Here is a 19,294-nt window from a genome sequence, read left to right as displayed (position 1 = left end):
GTCACTTGGATAAGACTGCGAAAATAATGCGCCAGACAGGGTTAAAAGCTAACAGAACGGGTTCCTTCTCAGTCGCAACGATTGTTTACCACTTCAATCCGTGGCAGTGAGACTGGCGCATGCAATACACTCGTGAACAATGGAGGGAATATCTTAATTAGGAAGATTCAAAACACTACGTTAATCCAGGAAGTATCGGTAGACAAACTCTTCGTCGGTCTTGTCCGCTGCCCCCGCCACTTTGGCGCACTCGTGATGTAGTGTCGAAACTTCTTCCGACAGGTTGCGCGCAGATCCGTGGTACGTGATGAGGCAGTTGGTCGGGATGGCAAGCAGCAGCGTCTCCACGGGGTCAGTGCAGCCCGAAGAGCGGCAGAAGAGGAGGAAGTCGCGCTCCGGGAGGTTGAGCGCGTCCAAGAGCGAGTCGACGTCGAATCGGACGCCTGTAGCGTCCACTGCGCAGGAGCTGAAGAGTTTGCCGTTGTCCAGCGTGGTCCTGGTCGCTCGACTGACCCCGGCAGAGCACTGCGGGGCTGCTGCCGCCACCGGAATGGCGCATGCAAGCAGCAGCACGAGCGGGACGAACGAACACTTGAACATTGGCTGGGTAGCGTGGACGTTGGATAATGAGGAGTGATAACGACTGCGGCTACGGGTGCCGCGTCTCGTCGGCGATCAATGCCCCAACACCACCTAGTAGTCATCGCCCGCCCGCCTTAAGGTGCCAATTTCTCGGATCTTACCCCACGGTAATCATGCTGACATGGGGTCGAGCACCGCGCCCGTGGTCGGAAATCATGAGCTCCAGCTGTTACTACCATCTTGTGGAGCCCCCACGACAAGAGCCTCATGCGCTGAAGGCACAGGTGCCGGGAGAGTGCATACAGTACAGTACCCCCATCAGCCCGTCTCAAGGGGCTCCGTTTGATCCTCGTATCGCCAGAATGTCAAGATTGTACGCGTCTTTAGCTGTTCGGGGCATTGTGTCTACCAGACACTGTCTGGTGGCCTGGTCGCGGATAGGGAACGAAGGAATCCTCCGCGTTTACCAGGCGGGCAAAAGCACACTACTGCGGGCCTTTAGCACACCTACCGTCTTCCCTCGTACTAGACGCCTAAGGCGTTCTATTTGAATAAAAGGCCTAGGCGTTATATTCAAGTGAAACTACGAAACTCTGAAGGATGCAAAAGGTAGGCGTTGTATTCAAGTAAATAAAAAAATCCCTGAAGGTTGGTAGTGGCCTCTAAGGCGCCCAGCTGCTCAACCCATTTCCGAACTATCGACGGCGAGGGTGTCTTGAGTTTTGCGGCAAGGGCGGCAAACCCAAAGCCGTCGACACCCTTCTTGTACTCTCCAGCAACACTGCACTTGAATCCGATACTGTAGCTATTACGCTTTTTCTTGGCTGACATTCTTGGCGTGGGCTTTTGTGTCGCGAGAGGGCGATTGTATAATGATACGACAAAAGAAGAGCTCGACTTCCGCTCGTATGGCTGGCGGTCGGCACAGAGGTGCTACCTCGTCCAAATGGCAGCAGAATTGTTGGCAACTACTAACGTTAATAAGAGTTGTGTTACGCTTGGGTAGGCGTTCTATTTTGCTGTAGCTTCAATTCGAGGGTGCGATCAGATTCGGGATTGTTGACCAACCTCGAATACAACGCCTAGGCGTCTAGTACGAGGGAAGACGGTAGCACACCACGCAATGGGCCTTCATCACTCTGTGATTGGCCAGGTAGCTTGAAGTTGCTACTTTGCTGCCGCACAAAGTGTACCATTTATTAGGTACAACTATCATTCCCGCCAAAATTGTCAAGAATTCAAAACCCTGTAACTGCACCGCGTCAAGAATGGAGGACGACGAGCCGTCCGCCTCTCCGCGGCGCCCCCAGCGCTCTCACTTGACGCCGCTGCTGTCAGAGCAGCTGCAGCTGTCCACGCCTCCCTGGATCTCCACCTCCACGCAGCAGAACACGTCGCAGAACACCGGCAAGCCGGCGAGAGCCGCTGCCACCAGACGACTACCGAATCGTCAAAGTCGTCAAAAAGCCCGCGGCAAACGAGCCCCACGAGCGATTTTTGACACCAAACAAGAACCTGATGGCGAAGAAGATGATGAAACTCTTATTAGCGACCAATCACAATTGAGCAGAGGTTTTCGACAGCCGGAGTCGAATTGTCAAGATCGGAAGAGAGCGGCTGTCGACGCACTCGAACGGTCCCCAAGGTCGACGCTGAGCCATGACAAAGTGGACAAGAAGAAGTCCAAGCGGGGACTCAAACAGCTTCACAATTCATCAGTGTCAAAAATGCAGCTGGAAGGTGAACCATTTGAAGGTGTTCAAATTGAAGCTGCAGGCGGACCAAATAGGGAGGTGCAGCTCAAGCGAGCCGTGTCGAGTCAAACGATGTTGACGTCGAGTTTCTCGCCAGCCCCGGTGGTGCCTCCAAGGCTGCTTCGACACCAAGCGTCGGAGCAGTCCATCAGTGTCATGGCTGCCAGCGCCCCGCCGCCGGAACCGATCTTACCGACGGTGTATTCGAGTCGACATCCCGATCTCAATGTGATCACGCCTGAGACGGTGGTGAGGGTCTTGAGAGGGGAGTACGAAGGTCAGTTGGCGGGGTTTCAGCTGCTGGATTGTCGGTTTCCCTTTGAGTTTGAAGGAGGGAGTCTGCACGGCGCCACGTCGTTGTGTGATCCGGACGCGATGGAGGCCAAGTTCTTCGTATCGACGGAGCTGGAGACGTACACGCGTACGGCGCTGATATTTTTCTGTGAGTTCTCGGCTAACCGCGCTCCCAAAATGCTGCGTCACGTCAGGAACGTGGATCGAAGAGTACACGCTGATAGCTACCCGGAGCTCTACTACCCGGAGTTGTATCTTATCGATGGCGGCTACAAGAACTGCTTCGAGACGCTTCCGATGGAGCTTTGCGCTTCTTCAGCGGAGTATATTCGTATGGAAGATGAACGGTTCGCTGATGCGTGCCGCCGTGAATTTGCAGCCTGGCGTCGGCGCTGGAAGCCGCACAAGACAGTGGCCAACTGCGCAGCGAATTTGGAGAAGGGTCAGAGGCTACACCAAGGTCAGGATCGATCCCAGCTTATGCATGGAGTGCGGTCGCTGTTTGATGCCCTGTAGAGCAGAGGACTCGGACGCGATAAAGGCACGGCACTCTCGAGGGGAAAAGTACATTAACAGCCCGCCTTCACAATGTGTTCACATCGCTAGAGCCGCGATTGCTGATAGAATATCTGCCTGAACAATTTGCCGAACGATTCGTTGTCGGGCGTCGAAGTAGAGCAGCAAGCGCGGTGAAAATGTGATAGTCCGTCCAATGAGTCTTTCGATTAGCGCTTCGTCGCTGAGAATGTGCGGGAACATGGCCATGATCGACTCCCGAATGATCCGACCGATGAAATTGGCAAGAACCTCCACGACGCAGACCCCTCCGGTACTTCGCACTTGTTGGATCCTGGCAGCATCTCCTCCGGCTGTGTTGATGTCGACGAGAACACGCACAGATTTGACTACGAATCGGCGGTGCGTGAACGGAGATCGTCCTCGTTTCACCACAAACTGCTGAACCCCGTGGCTACCCGAATGATCGAGCCGTCCGTTGGGATGGCAAGATTCGTCCTCACTTATCGCCAGGCCATGCGTTTCACTACGCAGGCTGGCTAAGAACTTCCAGCTCAGCTCGATCACTTGAACCTCGTAGTGCTGGCCTTGAAGCAATAGACGCGTGAAATACAGGTCTCGACGCTCCAACAAGCAACGGATCTGCTGTCGAAGCTCGTTGATGTCCAACGTGAGGTTCTCCACCCGCGACGTGTAAGCTTCGTACTCCGTTCGACGCTGCCGCTGCTTGGCGCTCATGCGATACGACCTCTTCCGCTCGTTGTCCGGCACAAAGGTGAATAGCTGCGGTTCGTCGGCTGTCTCTGACTCGGGGGGTTTCTGACCTGGTCCCTCTCGTACTGGCGCCACCGCGGATTCGTCCTGCCTTTCAGGGGAGCACAAGACTCTTGACAAGTTCATGGATCGACGCAGGCTCGGCCTAGGAAATGAGCGGGAGTGAAGAAGCAACGATCGTATTTCGGAAAGCGGTCGCAGCCCCTACTTAGTCGCTGGTTCAAGCTCCTTTCGCACTCTTTTTGCATGAATGCCGTTGTCCCAGTGGTGAGATATCCACAGGAAACTCAGCAACGCAAAGCGAAGGTGCACCTGCGACGACAAATAGTGAAATGAAAAGCGTACACATGAAGACCATGACGAAATTTATCCAAGCAAGGTGCTGCATCGTCCCCCAGTGCAAAGATACGTGTACAACGCTGACTCGTGAGCGTGAATCGCACCTGTAACGCTGGGAGGGGAAGACTACGGCATTGTCGAAGTTAGTGCCTTGAGCTTCTCCCCTGAAGCCACCGCCACGCTATAGAAATGCTGCCATCCTACCCAGCTCCAGCCAAGGAACTCGCCCCACGCTGGCAAGTTCCGGCACTTGCATTGTATATTCGCAAGCGCCTCTCATAGCCCCTCACTCGACTAGCGAACCTCATTACAGCTTTTGCTTCCACAGTCGCGCACCGAGGCTCATCGACAGCGTTCTTGACGATGAATATCTCGGAGCTGCTGTGCTCATCAGTCGAAGTGGACGACGCCACCAAAGAACTGCAAGACCCAAGGCCGTCTCGACCTCAACCGTGTCGTAAACCTCGATCCAAAGCCACAGCCGTCGCGGGTTTCGTCCCCGACAATGAGCGGAAGCGGCCGTGCCGACTGAGTGCCACCCGCAAGAGGCGACGTCAAGAACGCGAGGAGCTCGAGTCGCGCGAGTTCAACCTCACGCTGGACATCAACGAGCTGCGTCGGCAGGTGACGCACTTGCTGGAGTGCCGCGACCTGTGCCTTACCCAGTTGTTCGTGCACCGCCAGCGCATCGAGAGCGACGTCGTGTGTATTGTGACAAGTCTTTTGAACGAGTTCAACTGCGACGGGCTCAGCGTGAGCTCGAAGGCTCTGAGCTGCTTCTTCCCTCGCCAGCACTTGGCCGGTCTCGAGTCTGGCCACAAGGTTCAAGACCTCGTCCTGGGGGGAGGGGCCCACGTGTTCAGCCATCGGGCGTGGACTACGACGTCGATCAAAGTGGTGCGCTTCGTCGAAGAGGAGGACGAGGACGAAGACGGAGACGCCGCAGATGCAGCGGAGACCCGACGACTGTGCGGCGGCACCAGCGGCTGCGTGGTCGAGGCCAACGGCGTGTTCACGGGACGCATCAAGCGCGAGATGCTCGCGGCCTTCTTCCCGCACGCGCTGTCGAGCGAGGCGCTGGTGGCGCAGCTCCTCGGCTTCCGCGTCACGTGCCCGATCCAGTTGGTCCTGTACTTCGACACCAACCGCTGCGTCACGCACCAGGTCGCGCAGATCAACATCCTAGCCGCCATGGACGCCCTGCACAAGGCCCGGCCCAGCGTGTTCGCACAGCTCATGGGGCAGTAAGAACGAATACATACATGCATTGTCCCGTGCCGGGGTATACCGACCCCGTGCCAGGCATCGGGGCGGCGGACTCGCGTGTCGGCTGGAGTGCCGAAATGGCTACATCCTGCGAGGGGTACCGATTGTGAGGTACTCGAGTTGCTGCCGGAAATGATGGCGCGACGCACGCGTGAGGTGGGACTCTTGGAGGTCCGTGGACGTCTCCATCCCCGCTCGAGGACGGGTGTCGTGCGTACGAAACAACGGAATATGGTGTGAATGCGGAGGGGTTGTCGTGCCCAAGGACGAAGGGTACACCTGCAACTCCGAGAAGCGCAAGGAGAGGTATTGACCTTAGGATCGAGGGCGGCCGTGCCGACCCTCGGCTTGTAGATTCAGTCGTAAATCTTCCCTGTCTTGTGAACAACAACAACAACCACAAAGAAAGCTTTTGTAACAACTACAAGGTTATCTTTTGTTGAAGCTTTCACTCGTCTAAACACCCAGTCAACTTCGACCCCGTGTAGGCCCCTTCTTTCCAAACAGTCCCAGCGTACTCGACCCTGACGGTGGAGATATACGACAGCATGTACCTACATTGTCGTTGCAGTGTCCAGCCCATATACGATGCTACGAGCGGCTTGAAGGAGGCAGTTAGCACGCGGTTGCGTGAGAACCACTGACCCAGAAATCTTTTCAGCTGCGTTTGACGCCGACTTTCGCTAAGTGGACTGTCCGACGGGTCTCATCGGTCGGCCTTGAAAGCACGAGGAGAGCACGAAACAGGAAGTAGGGACCAGAGCACTTCCGACAGCAATAGATGGGTCGTTGCGTCGCCGAGTAAGACGACGACAGACACCCTCACACCACGAAACCTGCCGTTCGTTGGCGCTGCCAGATCGACACGCCTTCCGTGGGTGGGTAAACGGAGGAGGAGACCGAGTCCGGTCCCACAGCTCCTTGAACAACTCTCGCCGGCGCTTTCTGGCCCGACCACGGCGTCGTCGAAGCAGCACGGCCGGCCGCGTGCCTATTTGCGCGGAGACCCACTCGCCATTCCAGATTTCGCCCGCAACCGACAGAGTCCCAAACTGATGAACATCGCCGACCTGCTGTGTGCGCCCGTCGAGGTGGCGGCCTCTCCGTTGCGTCCAGCTCAGCCGCCACGCATCGTAGCGACCTGTGAACCCCCACGACCCAAACCCAAGAAGCGCCAGAGCTACAAACCCGTGCCCGACGACCAGCGCACGCGTCCGTACCGCATGAGCAAGGCCCAGAAGAAGAGCCGCAGCGACTACGAGGAGCACGAGTCCAAGGTGTTCAACCTGACGCTGGACATCAACGACCTCAAGCAGCAGGTGCAGTACCTGCTCGAGTGTCGCGACATCCAGGTCACGTGTCTGCTGCAGACCCGCCAACGACTCGAGACGTTGGTGCTGGGGACGGTCGACAGGATTCTGTTCGGCGGCGGCGAGAAACCGCGCTCGGGGGACGAAGGCTGCAGCTTCTCGCGCATGTTCATGGAGCAGTCGGACGGAGCCGCGCCCCCCAACGGCGTCTACGAGTTCAGTCTGCAGCTCGACAAGCCCAACTTCAACCACCGCTCGTGCACCATTGCCACCACTCAAGTCATGGTGTTCGTAGAGGAGGATCCTGAAGGAGACAATCAAGAAGCTGCAGAGGTCCGGAAGATCTGCGGCGAGCCTGGGGGCTGTCTCGTTGAGGTGGTCGGGGAGTTCACGGGGCGATTCACGCGGCAGATCATCGTCTCCATGTTCCCGCACGTGCTGAGCGACGAGATGATGGTGGCGAGGATAATCGGGCTCAGTATCACGTGTCCGGCTCGGCTGCTGCTGTATTTCAACGCGCACAGAACCATCGTGCGGCAAATTGCACAGGCCGATGTGTTCGCTGCACTTGCTGCGTTGCAGCAGGCCAAGCCTGTTGAATTCGCTGCGATCATGGGCGCTGCAGCCGCATAGCGGAGAGGGAGATGTATGGACGCTCGACCAAATATTACTATTACATGTGCACATGGTGTCTTTGATGAAGCCTCTTTGTCATACTTGCACTCGTGTGTCCGTTTTTCATTTCATGTCGTGAACAATTGCTTAATGTACCAGGGAGAGTCATCCACCGCTACCCATTATTGTTCGTGTCCGGCGTCGTTGACGACGCTTTCCATGGCCTAATGAACTTGTCGAGGATCTTGTGCGCGCCCGAACACCAGCAAGACGAAGGCGTCGTGGTGCCATCGCCCTCTAAAGGCGAAGACCAGCAAGCCCCCGATTCCCAGCAGACGAACAGGTTCACCTTTGTGCCGGACAAGGAGCGGAAGAGACCGTATCGGATGAGTGCCAGCCAGAGACAACGTCGGAGTGAGCACGAAACTTACAAGTCCCGCGTGGAGAACCTCACGCTGGACATCAACGAGCTCCGACAGCAGATTCGGTGCTTGACCGAGCGTAAAAATCTCGGTCAGCACGACAACGAAGCATCGACCTGGAGCATGTCTGAGTGGATCCGGTACCGGGATAATCTTCGTCGAGAGCTACCTGTGCGGTATCCCAACTAGTAGTAGAATCATAGATGAGTGTGCCAACACATAACCAAACAGAGGGTAGCGCACAAGAAAATAAAGCTCGATAACCAAAATACAAGCTGCCGCGACAGCGTACCGAAAACCAGGTTGAAAAGGATCGCATGAAGTATGTGCGGGTTCCACCGCCCGGCGCCTTAACTTAGTCCCACTCGCCCCAGTCCTCTCCGCGCTTGCTGGCGTCCTCATGGGCTGCCGGAGTCGCCTCCGTAGCCTTAGCATCCGACGTTGTAGCAGTAGCAGTCGTCTCAGGGACTGCGAGGTCGTCGTCGTCGCCCCAATCGAGCGAGTCCTCTTCGGCCGCTTCATCGCCCTCCTCTAGTTTCAAGTCAGCCAGACCGCTGGTCGGCTCCTTCACGCTCGACGAGCCACCGGAAGACGTCGACTCCTTCCGCTCGTTCAGCTCAATCCAGCTCTCGCCGTCACTGGACGACGCGGGGCCATTGGCAGCAGTGGAAGCTGGCGCCTTCTCCTCATCCTCTTCCTCCTTGGACTCGTCGTCCGGGAAGATGGGCTTGCCCTCGTCGTCCTTGGCCTTCGGCGAGTCCACGTCCCAGCCGATCTCCTCCTCACTGTCGTTCAAAGCTGCAGCAACCCACGACAAGTCAGTCAAAACTCTTTCCACCTCCACAAAATGATCAACGAAGCTTTACCATGCTCGAGCAGGTCGGCGCCGCGCTGCTCCTGCGCCGCCAACAGCGAGGCCTTGTAGACGTAGTGGGCCCAGAACACGTCCGCCTCCACGACCGAGGGCACGAGCTCCGTGAACTTGGCCCCCACCGTCGGGTAGTTCTCCAGCACCTCCTGCTGGATCTCAGCCAGCTCCTCGGCGGGCGTCGTGGCCTTCCACTTCTCGAACGTCTCGACGTCCAGCGGCGGGTCCACGTACGTCTCCGAGTCCTCCTGCAGCGCCAGCAGCCGGAACCTCCGCGCGCTCAGCTCGCTCTCGCTCAGCTCCTCGTCCTCCTCGTACGCGGCGTCGTCGCCCGCCAGCGTGCCCAGGAACTCGTCCGCCGAGTTGAGCAGCTTGGAGCCCATGGCCTCCAGCGAGCCCAGGCCGCCGCCCACGTTCAGCGCCGTGAGCTTGCTGCCCACAGAGGTGAGCGAGCCCTGCACGCTGCTGCCCACGGAGGTCAAGGAGCCCTGCACGCTGCTGCCCACCGAGTTGAGCGAGCCCAGCGTGCTGCTCACGTCGAAGGAGAAGAGCGAGTTCTTGAGCGACGTGAGCGGGTCTTCACCGTCCTCTTCTTGCTCTGTGTCGGTCTGCGTGGGGTCCTTGGGCTCCTGGTCCTTGTCCTTGTCCTTGTCCTTGTCTTGGTCTTCGTCCTTCTCTTCCTGGTCCGAGTCGCCGTCGCTGCGGTCGATGCTGAGGCGGCCCTCGCGCACGCTCTTGGACAGCTCGGCCACGTCCTCCTGCACGATGGCCTTGAAGTCCTGCAGGTCCGAGCTCAGCGTGTTCATGGCCTCCGCCGACTTGTCCTTGATGGCGTTCACCACCGAGTAGAAGCTGCTGAACGACATGGCGGCCGGAAGGTCTGTCGGTTCCTCACTTGGCTCTCCAGTGGGATGCTTCTTCAGCCAGAGTCGCACTTTATACGGAAAAATGCATACACGAATGACACGTAGGTTTACGTAATTGGAGTGTACACAACACCAAATATACACAATTGTGGTGTGTCCGACGTCGGACACCCCTTCAAACTCGGTTAACATGTAGGTACGCAGTTCTTTGGTGATGGGATCCGTCCGATCCAGCCACTCAGTTCAAGATCTGCCCGCCAGTCCGCAAGTCTTCCCTCCTCTGTGTGATACAATGGTGCTGACCATCCGCAACCCCGCGCCGGAGTTCACGGCCGACGCCGTCGTGGACGGCGAGTTCAAGAAGATCTCGCTGTCGGACTACAAGGGCCAGTACGTGGTGCTCTTCTTCTACCCGCTGGACTTCACGTTCGTGTGCCCCACGGAGATCTGCGCCTTCAGCGACCGCGTCGAGGACTTCAAGAAGCTCAACACGCAGGTCATCGGCGCCTCGATCGACTCCAAGTTCTCGCACCTGGCCTGGATCAACACGCCCCGCAAGAAGGGCGGCCTGGGCGAGATGAACATCCCGCTCATCGCCGACGTGACCAAGGAGCTGAGCACCAAGTACGAGGTGCTCGTGCAGGACGGCGACGACAAGGGCGTGGCCTTCCGCGGCCTCTTCATCATCGACAAGGAGGGCATCCTGCGCCAGATCACCATCAACGACCTGCCCATCGGCCGCAACGTGGACGAGGTGCTGCGCCTCATCGAGGCCTTCCAGTTCCACGAGGAGCACGGCGACGTGTGCCCCGCCAACTGGAAGAAGGGCGCCAAGTCCATGGTCGCCGACCCCAAGGACTCGCTCAAGTACTTCGAGACGGTCGACGAGCCCTCCAAGAAGCGCAAGCTGTCCAAGTAAACAGGCTCAAGCTGCTTGGAGCGAGGCATTAGCCCTCTCCTCCCCCCCCCTCGTAGCCCTCTTCTAGCTGCAGACCGAGGAAAGTAATATAAGCACATACAGCCCGCTGCATGGGCACCACCAAAGCGTCAGTAGCGACACCTTGTAGCCTGCAATTTGTGGTCTGAAAAAGCGCGCGAAAGCACCAGAACCTACGTCACAGCATGGATGTATTTACGGAGGGGGAAATTGTTGTTTTGGACCAAAACTTTTGGTACAGGATTTCTGTGCCCGGGTCAGATCCAACGTTTTCCATGGCTACGCAGCACAAGGGTTGACACCGCCGCACACGTATTGCCCTGGGTCATCCCAACGAGAATGTGGAGGTTCATCGCATGTGTGGTTCTTTTAGGGTCGTCATTTTGGGGTGGCGGAACTTTGCAACTGTGAACTATGGTTCAAGTACGAATGCCCGCGAGTACACGCCCGTGCTGCACTGAAGCAAGGCATCTCACTATCGAAGACGATTCGACTCCGTACTATTGGTAAGCTGTCTTATGCGTTTCTCCTAGCATTATATTTGCGCCAATTATCGTAATTCAGCACCGTCAAACCAATGTGGTACATTCGGCAAATTGTCCGTTAATTTACCAAATATCATGAAATCGTTTGCTGAATAGCCAGAATTGAGTTGCAATTTCCCCATTTATCGCCCCACCAAACGGCATGTTGCTTCCCGCGCTTTTCGCGACCATCCAGCGGAAACCGCCGCCAAGGCGCAGCAGACTTTAGCGCCCATGGCGGAGCAGAAGCAGCGGCAGCAGTATGGCGGGGGCAACTCGACGCGCAACCCGTACAGCCGCGGGGGCGGGGCGGCCTGGGCGCGCAACTCGCAGGGCGCGCGCGCCAACGCGCAGCGCATGCGCGCGGGCCGCGGCATGACGCAGGCCAAGCAGCACGCGCTCAAGCAGGGCGACGAGCTGGACCGCAAGTTCGGCTTCTGCCTGCTGCCGGAGCTGCTGGAGCAGGAGGAGGAGGCGCGCAAGGGGCAGCCCCAGGCGGACGCCCCCGAGGACCGCGCCAAGCTGGGCTGGCTGCTGAACCTGCGCGCGTGCACGCTGCCCGACCCCGCGGAGGGCAAGCACGAGGTGAGCGGCCTGGAGCTGTACTTCCTGGAGCAGGACGGCAAGGCCTTCAAGACGCGCGTCATCTACCAGCCCTACTTGTACGTGCGGCCCGAGCCCAACCGCTCGCAGGACGTCATCGCCTACTGCCTGCGCAAGTTCGAGGGCCTCGTGGCCAAGGCCGAGCGCGTGTTCCGCGAGGACCTGGACATGCCCGGCCACCTCAACGGCAAGCGCGCGCTGTACGTCAAGCTGAGCTTCGCCACGGTCTCGGACCTCATGGCCGTCAAGAAGGAGCTCGCGCCGCTCGTGGCCCGGAACCAGGAGCGGCTGCAGGCGCGCCAGGCCTACGAGATGCAGGGCCAGGCGCGAGAGCAGGTCACCGAGGACGACCTGATCTTTGGGGGAGGCGTCGACGCTGATGGCGTCAAGGGAGCGGGCACCGACGAGAGCGAGAGCGCGCTGCTGGCGCTCAGGGAGTACGACGTCCCGTACCCCATGCGCGTGGCCATTGACCTGGACATCCGGGTCGGAGCCTGGTACCACGTCGACTACGACCCAACCGCGCCCTACGCGCCGTCGGACGTGAGGCGGCAGAAGGACATGGTGGACAAGGCGGAGCCCGTGGTGTGCGCGTTCGATATCGAGTGTACCAAGGCCCCGCTCAAGTTCCCGGACGCGCAGGTGGACCAGATCTACATGATCTCGTACATGATCGACAGACAGGGTTACCTCATCGTGAACCGCGAGTTCGTGTCCGAGGAGATCCAGGACTTCGAGTACACGCCGAAAGAGGACTACCCCGGCCCGTTCATTGTGTTCAACGAGGAGAACGAGGAGCAGTTGCTGAAGCGGTTCTTCGAGCACGTGATCGAGGAGAAGCCGCACATTTTCGTGACGTATAACGGAGACTTCTTCGATTGGCCGTTCATCGACGCGCGCGCTCAAGTTCACGGCATCAATATGGCGCATGAAATCGGCGTCTCGCTGGACGAGCGCAGCGGCGAATACCGTGGCCGCTGCAGTGTACACATGGACGCCTTCTGCTGGGTGAAACGTGACTCGTATTTGCCTCAAGGAAGTCAAGGTCTGAAGGCCGTGACCAAGTATAAGCTGGGATATGACCCGGTGGAGGTGGACGCTGAAGATATGGTTGCGCTCGCTCGTGATGAACCGCTGAAAATGGCCTCGTACTCGGTCTCCGATGCTGTGGCCACATTCTACCTGTACGACAAGTACGTGCACTTGTTCGTGTTCTCGCTGTGTACGATTATTCCTCTGGGCTCCGAGGATGTTCTTCGAAAAGGTTCTGGTACACTGTGTGAGGCGCTGCTTATGGTCGAAGCCTTCGGTGGTAACATTATTTGTCCGAACAAGCAAAGCTCCGCCCGTGAAGAAAAGTTTTATAAGGGTCACCTTGTGGAGAGCGAGACTTATGTCGGCGGTCACGTGGAGTGTCTGGAGTCTGGTGTCTTCCGCGCGGATTTCTTGTACGACTTCCAATTGGTTCCCAGCGCCTTTCAGCAGCTTATCGACAATGTTGATCGTGATCTTCGGTTCTCGTTGGAGGTTGAGATGAACGTCCCACTCGACCGCGTTGCTAACTATGATGAGGTGAAGAAGGATATCGTTGATCGTCTCGTTGGACTGCGCGAACGACCGAACCGAAAGGAACAGCCGCTGATTTATCACTTGGATGTGGCTGCCATGTACCCGAATATCATTCTTACCAATCGGCTGCAGCCCTGTGCTATTGTCAACGAAGCGGACTGTGCAGCTTGCGCGTACAACACCGAGTGTGGTCGAGCAGCCATCAAAGATAAGGACGCATCCTGCCAACGTGAAATGGACTGGGTGTGGCGCGGTGATTTCTACCCTGCCACGCGTCCAGAATACTATTCCATCAAGACCCAGATCGAATACGAAAACTTTCCTCTGGAAAAGAAGGGAGTGCCGGCCAACACGGACGCAGGAAAAAGAACCAATGGTGCAGCATCCACTGTCCCATTCGCTCAACTACCGACCGATAAGCAAGAACTACTGCTGAAACAGCGATTCAAGTCGTACTGTTCCAGTGTGTACAAGAAGACCAAGGTGACGGAGGAGCAGAAGCGCTCTGCCACTGTCTGCATGCGCGAAAACCCGTTCTATGTCAACACAGTGCGAGCCTTCCGTGATCGTCGGTATGACTACAAGGGACTTACGAAAGCTTGGAAGAAGAAGGTGTCGCAAGCTGCGGAGGCGAAGGACTTGTTGGCAAAGATTGATGCGCAAAACAAGTGCCTCGTGTACGACTCGTTGCAGCTGGCCCATAAGTGTATTTTGAACTCGTTCTACGGTTATGTCATGCGCAAGGGTGCACGATGGCACTCCATGGAGATGGCTGGTATCGTGACACACACGGGATCCAACATCATTACGGGTGCTCGTGAGTTAGTGGAGCAGATTGGACGGCCGCTGGAGCTGGATACAGATGGTATTTGGGCCATTCTCCCCAAATCCTTCCCGGAAACCTTTTCGTTCAAGCTGAAGGATGGCGGATCGAGGAGTATTTCATACCCGTGTGTGATGCTGAATGCAGACGTGCACGCGAAGTTCACCAACCCTCAGTATCACGAGCTAGACCCGGAGTCAGGGAAGTACAACACGCACAAGGAGTGTTCTATTCTGTTCGAGGTGGATGGACCCTACAAGGCCATGGTTCTCCCTGCTTCCACTGAAGAAGGCAAGCTGCTCAAAAAGCGCTATGCAGTCTTCAACTTCGACCACTCGCTAGCTGAGCTGAAGGGCTTTGAGCTCAAGCGGCGTGGTGAGCTACAACTGATTAAGGCGTTCCAGTCGCAAGTATTCGAGTGCTTCCTCGACGGTGACAGTTTGGAGGAGTGTTACGCATCGGTGGCGAAGTGTGCAAACCGGTGGCTTGACGTGATTGATACTCGCGGCAAGTCGATGGATGACGAAGAGCTTATGGCACTGATTACGGAGAACAAAAGTATGTCCGGCAAGCTCGATGAGTACGAAGGCCAGAAGTCAACCTCTATCACTACCGCTAGGCGATTGGGCGAGTTCCTCGGTGAAGAAATGATCAAGGATAAGGGTCTGACTTGTAAAATGATCATCGCTGCGCGTCCCTACGGTGAAAAGGTGACAGAGCGTGCTATCCCCACGGCGATCTTCGCAACTGAGGATGCTGTTAAGAAGCACTTTCTAAAGAAGTGGCTGAAGGACCCGCACCTTCAGGACTTCGACATCAGGTCCATTCTTGACTGGGATTACTACCGGACGCGTTTCGCCTCCACGGTACAGAAAATTATTTCGCTGCCGGCCGCCTTCCAGAATGTGAGAAACCCAGTGCCTCGAATTGAGTTGCCGGACTGGATGAGAAAGCAAGTTCGTGAGAAGAACGCTAAGCACCAACAGGGTAACATGAAGCAGTTCTTCAAGGCAGCAGACAAGAGTGCTAGTAACGGAGATTACGTTGCCCAGCTGATCGATATGGAGGATTTAATGAAGGGAAAACAACCATCGCGTGCTGGAAAGCCTCAATCACGAAAGCGAGGGAACAAAGCAAGCGACGACACTGACAACAGCAGTCCAATCGAAGAAATTGACGATGATGATGTGGAAGATGTTCCTGTAGCGAAGGTCAAGCTTGGAGAAGTGCCATTCACAGACTGGCTGAAGAACAGAAAGAAAAAATGGAAATCGATGCTGGGAAAGCGGCGGCGAGAACGAGAAGAGCGCATGCGCAACTTCAGTGGTGCTGGTGGATTTGGCATGGCAAACAGTGCACATGGCAGTGCCAAGCGCTTCCAGAGTGGTGCCACCAGTGCTCTTGCAGCAAAAGGCAACGGTGTTGGTATGGAGAACTTCGTTTTCGATGCAGGCAGTGCGCTGCAGAGGGAGTACTGGCAGATTGTGGAGATTCAACAAGAACAAGGCGGAATATTCACCTGCTGGGTCCTTACTGGGCAGTCACGGATGCTTCAGCGTATTACCTTGAAGATGCCACGAGTTTTCTACATCACATGCGACGAAGGAGACCAGGAGAACCTGCTATCCTTGTTGCCAGGTTCTCGTCGTGTGTCTCGAATTGTGCCTCACTACTCGTCGAAACCGCAGTCGGTGTTGGAGGTGATGCTTAGCGAGCGTCAGTACCAGCAGTACCACAAGGAAATCAGTCAGATTCTTGGCGATCCTCATGTCAAGGGCGTGTATGAGCTGCAGGTGTCTGCGTTGACCCGGGCCGTTTGCGCACTTGGCTGCGTGGCAAAGGTTGTGAACCCGCACCTCTCGAGCACCAACCAAGAGTACGAGCTGAGTGATCTACAGTTCCAGTCTACAGCCCAGGCACCGTATCTTATGGATCCGCAGCGCTCACTGGCGAATGGGGCAGGTTCGGCACCACCGAACTCACTGATGCGACGAGTGCTGCTTTACTTTGCGCAACAGAAGAAGCGTGCTATCCTGGGCTTGGTTGTGCTGAAGGAGGAAGATGATGGCGTCAGTGCTGAAAGTTTGGGAACTGCTATCAACGAGGGCGATGCAAACGTTTGGTATGTCGACCCGTTCTCCAACGTGAAGTCTCGAGGCTCGGATTTGAGGCAGTTCTTCGACCAACTGCTTCTCGAGGCTCAAGAGGAAGGTGGCACTGCTCCTATTCAGAGCTGCTCGTTCAAGACGCATGTGGTGAAGACGGCAGCAGAAGCTTTCTCTGGTGTGAACGCTACCCTAGCACGGCTGGCGTCGAACAAGCAGCTAGCCCCCAAGCCGACCATCGTGGTGGCGCAGACGTGCATCCCGTCCAGCAAGCGACTTCGCGAGAGGATGCAGGGCCTGCACAGTTTCCCTATTGCGATGCTACCGTGGAATGAGGAGGACACGTTGTTCCCAGCTCTTACGTGGCGCAAGCTCATGGGAGAAAAGATGCTGACGCGTTGCTTTGAGATGACGCAGTACTATTCCGATGTACTGGACTGTGCGCGGTATGCTCACTTGCCTGTGGGCAACTTCACGGGTGACCACTCCATCGCTATTCTGGACACCCTGTACTCCCGTATTTTGACCAAGCACAAACATCTGTGGTGGCACTCGCCGACATCGCTTCCAGATCTTGGTGGCAAAGAGCAAGAGCAACAGTTCCAACAGCTCTTCAGTCAATCGCTCCTAGGATCCGCTCAACAGTCTTCAAAGAAGAAGGGTGATGCGGTATCGCAGCATCGGGTGGACACATCCGTGGTCGTATGCGAGAAGGGATCCTTTGTCGATGTGTGCGTCGAGCTCGAGTTGGATGGCCTCGCAGTCAATGCAATCCTGGTGGCTTCGCAAATCCACAGTATCGAAGGCCTTGGAGTCGCTCACCAGATGGAGATTGATTTCGATGGTAATGGTGAGGGTGAATCGAGCTCCAAGGGAGACAACGCAGCAGCACCAGCGGTTGCAGAAGGCGATGCCGAGGAAAGCTGCCACGAGGCCTTCAGACTATTGCGTGTGATGGTGACTACGCTTTTCAAGGACTTCCTGGCTAGCCGCAACAAGTTCGCTGATCACGTGCTGCAGCAGTTCTACCGGTGGCTCTGCTCCCCTAACTCACTAAGTTTCGATCCAGCACTGCACGCCATGGTGAAGCGTCTTATGGAGAAGCTGTTCTTGCAGCTTCTCGCGGAGTTCAGACGTCTTGGATCCCAGATCGTGTACGCCGACTTCAGCAAAATCATTGTGTGCACGAAGAAGAAGTCGGTGCGTGACGCCCAGACGTACTTGAATTTCATCCTGCAAACGGTGCTGTCCAATGAGCTCTTCCAGGTGCTCAACTTCACGCCGAAGAAGTACTTCTCGAACCTGTTCTTCTTGGATGCGGAGAACTACGGCTGTATTCTGTTGAAGAACGTGGTGCCCGAGGAAGAGCAAGAGGAGAGTGATCCTGATGCGGATGCCAGTGACGAGAAACCTCTTGAAATTGTGTCGCACTGGAACATCGCAAACTACTTGCCCCGCGGAGTTGACGAGTACTTCCTGATCCTCGTAGGCCAATTCATTCGGCGGCGTGCTGAGTTCCAGCGTCGTCGGCTTCTCAAGGGCGGTGACGCCAAGGTGGATGCTGTGGAGGATGCAGATGACCAGCCTCTGGACGAAGATGAGAAGCAGTTGAGTCCGCTGGCGAAATACTCGCAACGACTTGTGTCGTCGTACTTCTCGGACAAGATGCTGCGGCTCGTTCCAGAGATTCTGACGTACAACATGGACCGGGACAGCTTCCCAGTGTTCGCCGGCTCGCATCTTGCCATGGAGTCTCCCGCGCTGGAGCTGGTGAAGTTCGTGAGCGCCGTATTCTTGCTCGAACCGAGTGTGGAAACGCAAGTGGGCAAGATGAGGCGCACTTTGCTCAAGCTGCTGCGTATGAGTGAGTTCGCCGACGAGGCGCAGTTCCGTAACCCGTCGCTGTCCTTCACCGTGCAGGACGTCATTTGCCTGTGCTGCAATCTCTGTCGGTCCGTGGACTTGTGTCGAGACCCGCAGTTGTTCAAGGGCAGCGCGTCGCGGTCGGACGAAAAGGACGGAGGGCAGGAAACTGGAGACAACGCCGAGGCCACCTCTGCCTGGCACTGCCCTCGATGCTTCGCGCTCTATGACAAGACGGCGTTCGAGATGCGGCTCGTGGAGATGGTGCAGGCGCAATCCGTGGCGTACCAGCTTCAGGACTTGTACTGCCGCAAGTGCCACCTGCCGGCCGAGCACAAAATGCGCGAGTACTGCCCGTGCTCGGGCACGTACGCGTTGATGCCTGGCGTTCGCGAGTCCCTCCTCGAGACGCTGCGCCTGTTGAACCGCATCGCCCAGCAGCACAACTTCGAGTGGCTATTGGAGACTGTCCAGCGCCTAGAGCGCGAGGCTGCGCAGCCGCTGCTGATGTAATGGCGGATGGCCATGAAAACATGCAGGCAAAATATTATAAATCGTTGGCTATGATACGTTTTTTTCTTCTTTTGCGTGGTAGAGCCCGCCTGTGATGATGCAGGAAGGTACAATAATACTCTTGCGATGTTGCGTCGTGATATTGTCCTAACAATACATGCATGGCTGTCTGTATTTTAGCAAATTGCGCCGTTTAGGTGCATTTCTTCACTAGCCAAGCGATTCGATGCCTTCCCTCCGATGGAGGAGGAGGGCACCAAGATCCGGAACTTTCTGAGTGTTACTGAAGGCAAAACAGGTCAGGTCAGCCCCGTACTGGAAAGAGGTTCACCAACATTGGCCACTGCCACGAACTTTCGGACTCGCGTGCACCCATTGCGCAGATCGAGTGACATTCCAAGCAAACGTCCGTCTGCCAGAAAGAGCAGGCAGGAATACTGGTGGATCCGCTCGGGCCTTGGGCTATTGGCGTGCACTTGTTTGCTGTGGAATATCTGGTTGATTCTGCTAACCTTGGCTCCTAACAAAACAATTAACCGCGTCATGCACACTGAGACTTTTGAGGAAGGCACGTTTTGGCTTCTTGTGGACACACCGCCGAATTTGTTGTGGCCCGCAGTGCTCGGGTTTGGTGCAGTTGTACTCGGCTATCTCGCAACTATTATACGTGTTTTAACGCGGGGATCCCTCGATGCAATGAAAGCAAGTTTAATAAGTTTTGTGGTCGTCCTCTATACAGGCGACTGGGTCA

The 19,294-nt window shown here is 56.5% G+C and overlaps 8 protein-coding genes across 8 annotated transcripts; 5 read left to right on the top strand and 3 right to left on the bottom strand.

Annotated features, from left to right (window-relative positions):
* Positions 1–180: 180 nt before the first annotated feature.
* PHYSODRAFT_324237 (hypothetical protein) lies at positions 181–600 on the bottom strand (the record flags this gene model as incomplete). Its single annotated transcript, XM_009519956.1, has 1 exon — positions 181–600. One exon carries the CDS (start codon positions 598–600, stop codon positions 181–183), a length of 420 nt encoding a protein of 139 aa, XP_009518251.1.
* Positions 601–2,393: 1,793 nt separating this feature from the next.
* On the top strand, positions 2,394–2,822 carry PHYSODRAFT_433512 (hypothetical protein; the record flags this gene model as incomplete). The annotated part of the gene is made up of 1 exon (XM_009519955.1): positions 2,394–2,822. A coding segment is annotated over one exon (429 nt), but the record flags the coding sequence as incomplete, so codon positions are not given.
* A 402-nt stretch (positions 2,823–3,224) lies between these two features.
* Positions 3,225–4,046, bottom strand: PHYSODRAFT_310601 (hypothetical protein; the record flags this gene model as incomplete). The annotated part of the gene is made up of 2 exons (XM_009519954.1): positions 3,225–3,535; positions 3,650–4,046. 2 exons carry the CDS (start codon positions 4,044–4,046, stop codon positions 3,225–3,227), a joined length of 708 nt encoding a protein of 235 aa, XP_009518249.1.
* A 576-nt stretch (positions 4,047–4,622) lies between these two features.
* On the top strand, positions 4,623–5,507 carry PHYSODRAFT_253777 (hypothetical protein; the record flags this gene model as incomplete). The annotated part of the gene is made up of 1 exon (XM_009519953.1): positions 4,623–5,507. The coding sequence occupies one exon, from the start codon at positions 4,623–4,625 to the stop codon at positions 5,505–5,507; it is 885 nt and encodes a 294-aa protein (XP_009518248.1).
* A 1,073-nt stretch (positions 5,508–6,580) lies between these two features.
* Positions 6,581–7,468, top strand: PHYSODRAFT_487156 (hypothetical protein; the record flags this gene model as incomplete). The annotated part of the gene is made up of 1 exon (XM_009519952.1): positions 6,581–7,468. One exon carries the CDS (start codon positions 6,581–6,583, stop codon positions 7,466–7,468), a length of 888 nt encoding a protein of 295 aa, XP_009518247.1.
* A 640-nt stretch (positions 7,469–8,108) lies between these two features.
* PHYSODRAFT_554542 (hypothetical protein) lies at positions 8,109–9,606 on the bottom strand (the record flags this gene model as incomplete). Its single annotated transcript, XM_009519951.1, has 2 exons — positions 8,109–8,670; positions 8,739–9,606. The coding sequence occupies 2 exons, from the start codon at positions 9,604–9,606 to the stop codon at positions 8,228–8,230; spliced, it is 1,311 nt and encodes a 436-aa protein (XP_009518246.1). The 3' UTR covers positions 8,109–8,227.
* Positions 9,607–9,869: 263 nt separating this feature from the next.
* Positions 9,870–10,618, top strand: PHYSODRAFT_353788 (hypothetical protein). Its single transcript, XM_009519950.1, has one exon. The coding sequence runs from the start codon at positions 9,899–9,901 to the stop codon at positions 10,523–10,525; it is 627 nt and encodes a 208-aa protein (XP_009518245.1). The 5' UTR covers positions 9,870–9,898; the 3' UTR covers positions 10,526–10,618.
* A 683-nt stretch (positions 10,619–11,301) lies between these two features.
* PHYSODRAFT_310598 (hypothetical protein) lies at positions 11,302–18,543 on the top strand (the record flags this gene model as incomplete). The annotated part of the gene is made up of 1 exon (XM_009519949.1): positions 11,302–18,543. One exon carries the CDS (start codon positions 11,302–11,304, stop codon positions 18,541–18,543), a length of 7,242 nt encoding a protein of 2,413 aa, XP_009518244.1.
* Positions 18,544–19,294: the final 751 nt, after the last annotated feature.

Source organism: Phytophthora sojae, assembly GCF_000149755.1.
Source record: "Phytophthora sojae unplaced genomic scaffold PHYSOscaffold_2, whole genome shotgun sequence".
NCBI classification, from domain to species: Eukaryota; Oomycota; class Peronosporomycetes; order Peronosporales; family Peronosporaceae; genus Phytophthora; species Phytophthora sojae.
Note: the sequence above shows the minus strand (reverse complement) of the source record. Positions and strands in the feature narration are given on the sequence as shown.

Coding starts and splice junctions, on each gene's coding strand:
- PHYSODRAFT_353788 (XM_009519950.1), top strand. CDS start 9,899: ATGGTGCTGACCATCCGCAACCCCGCGCCGGAGTTCACGGCCGACGCC.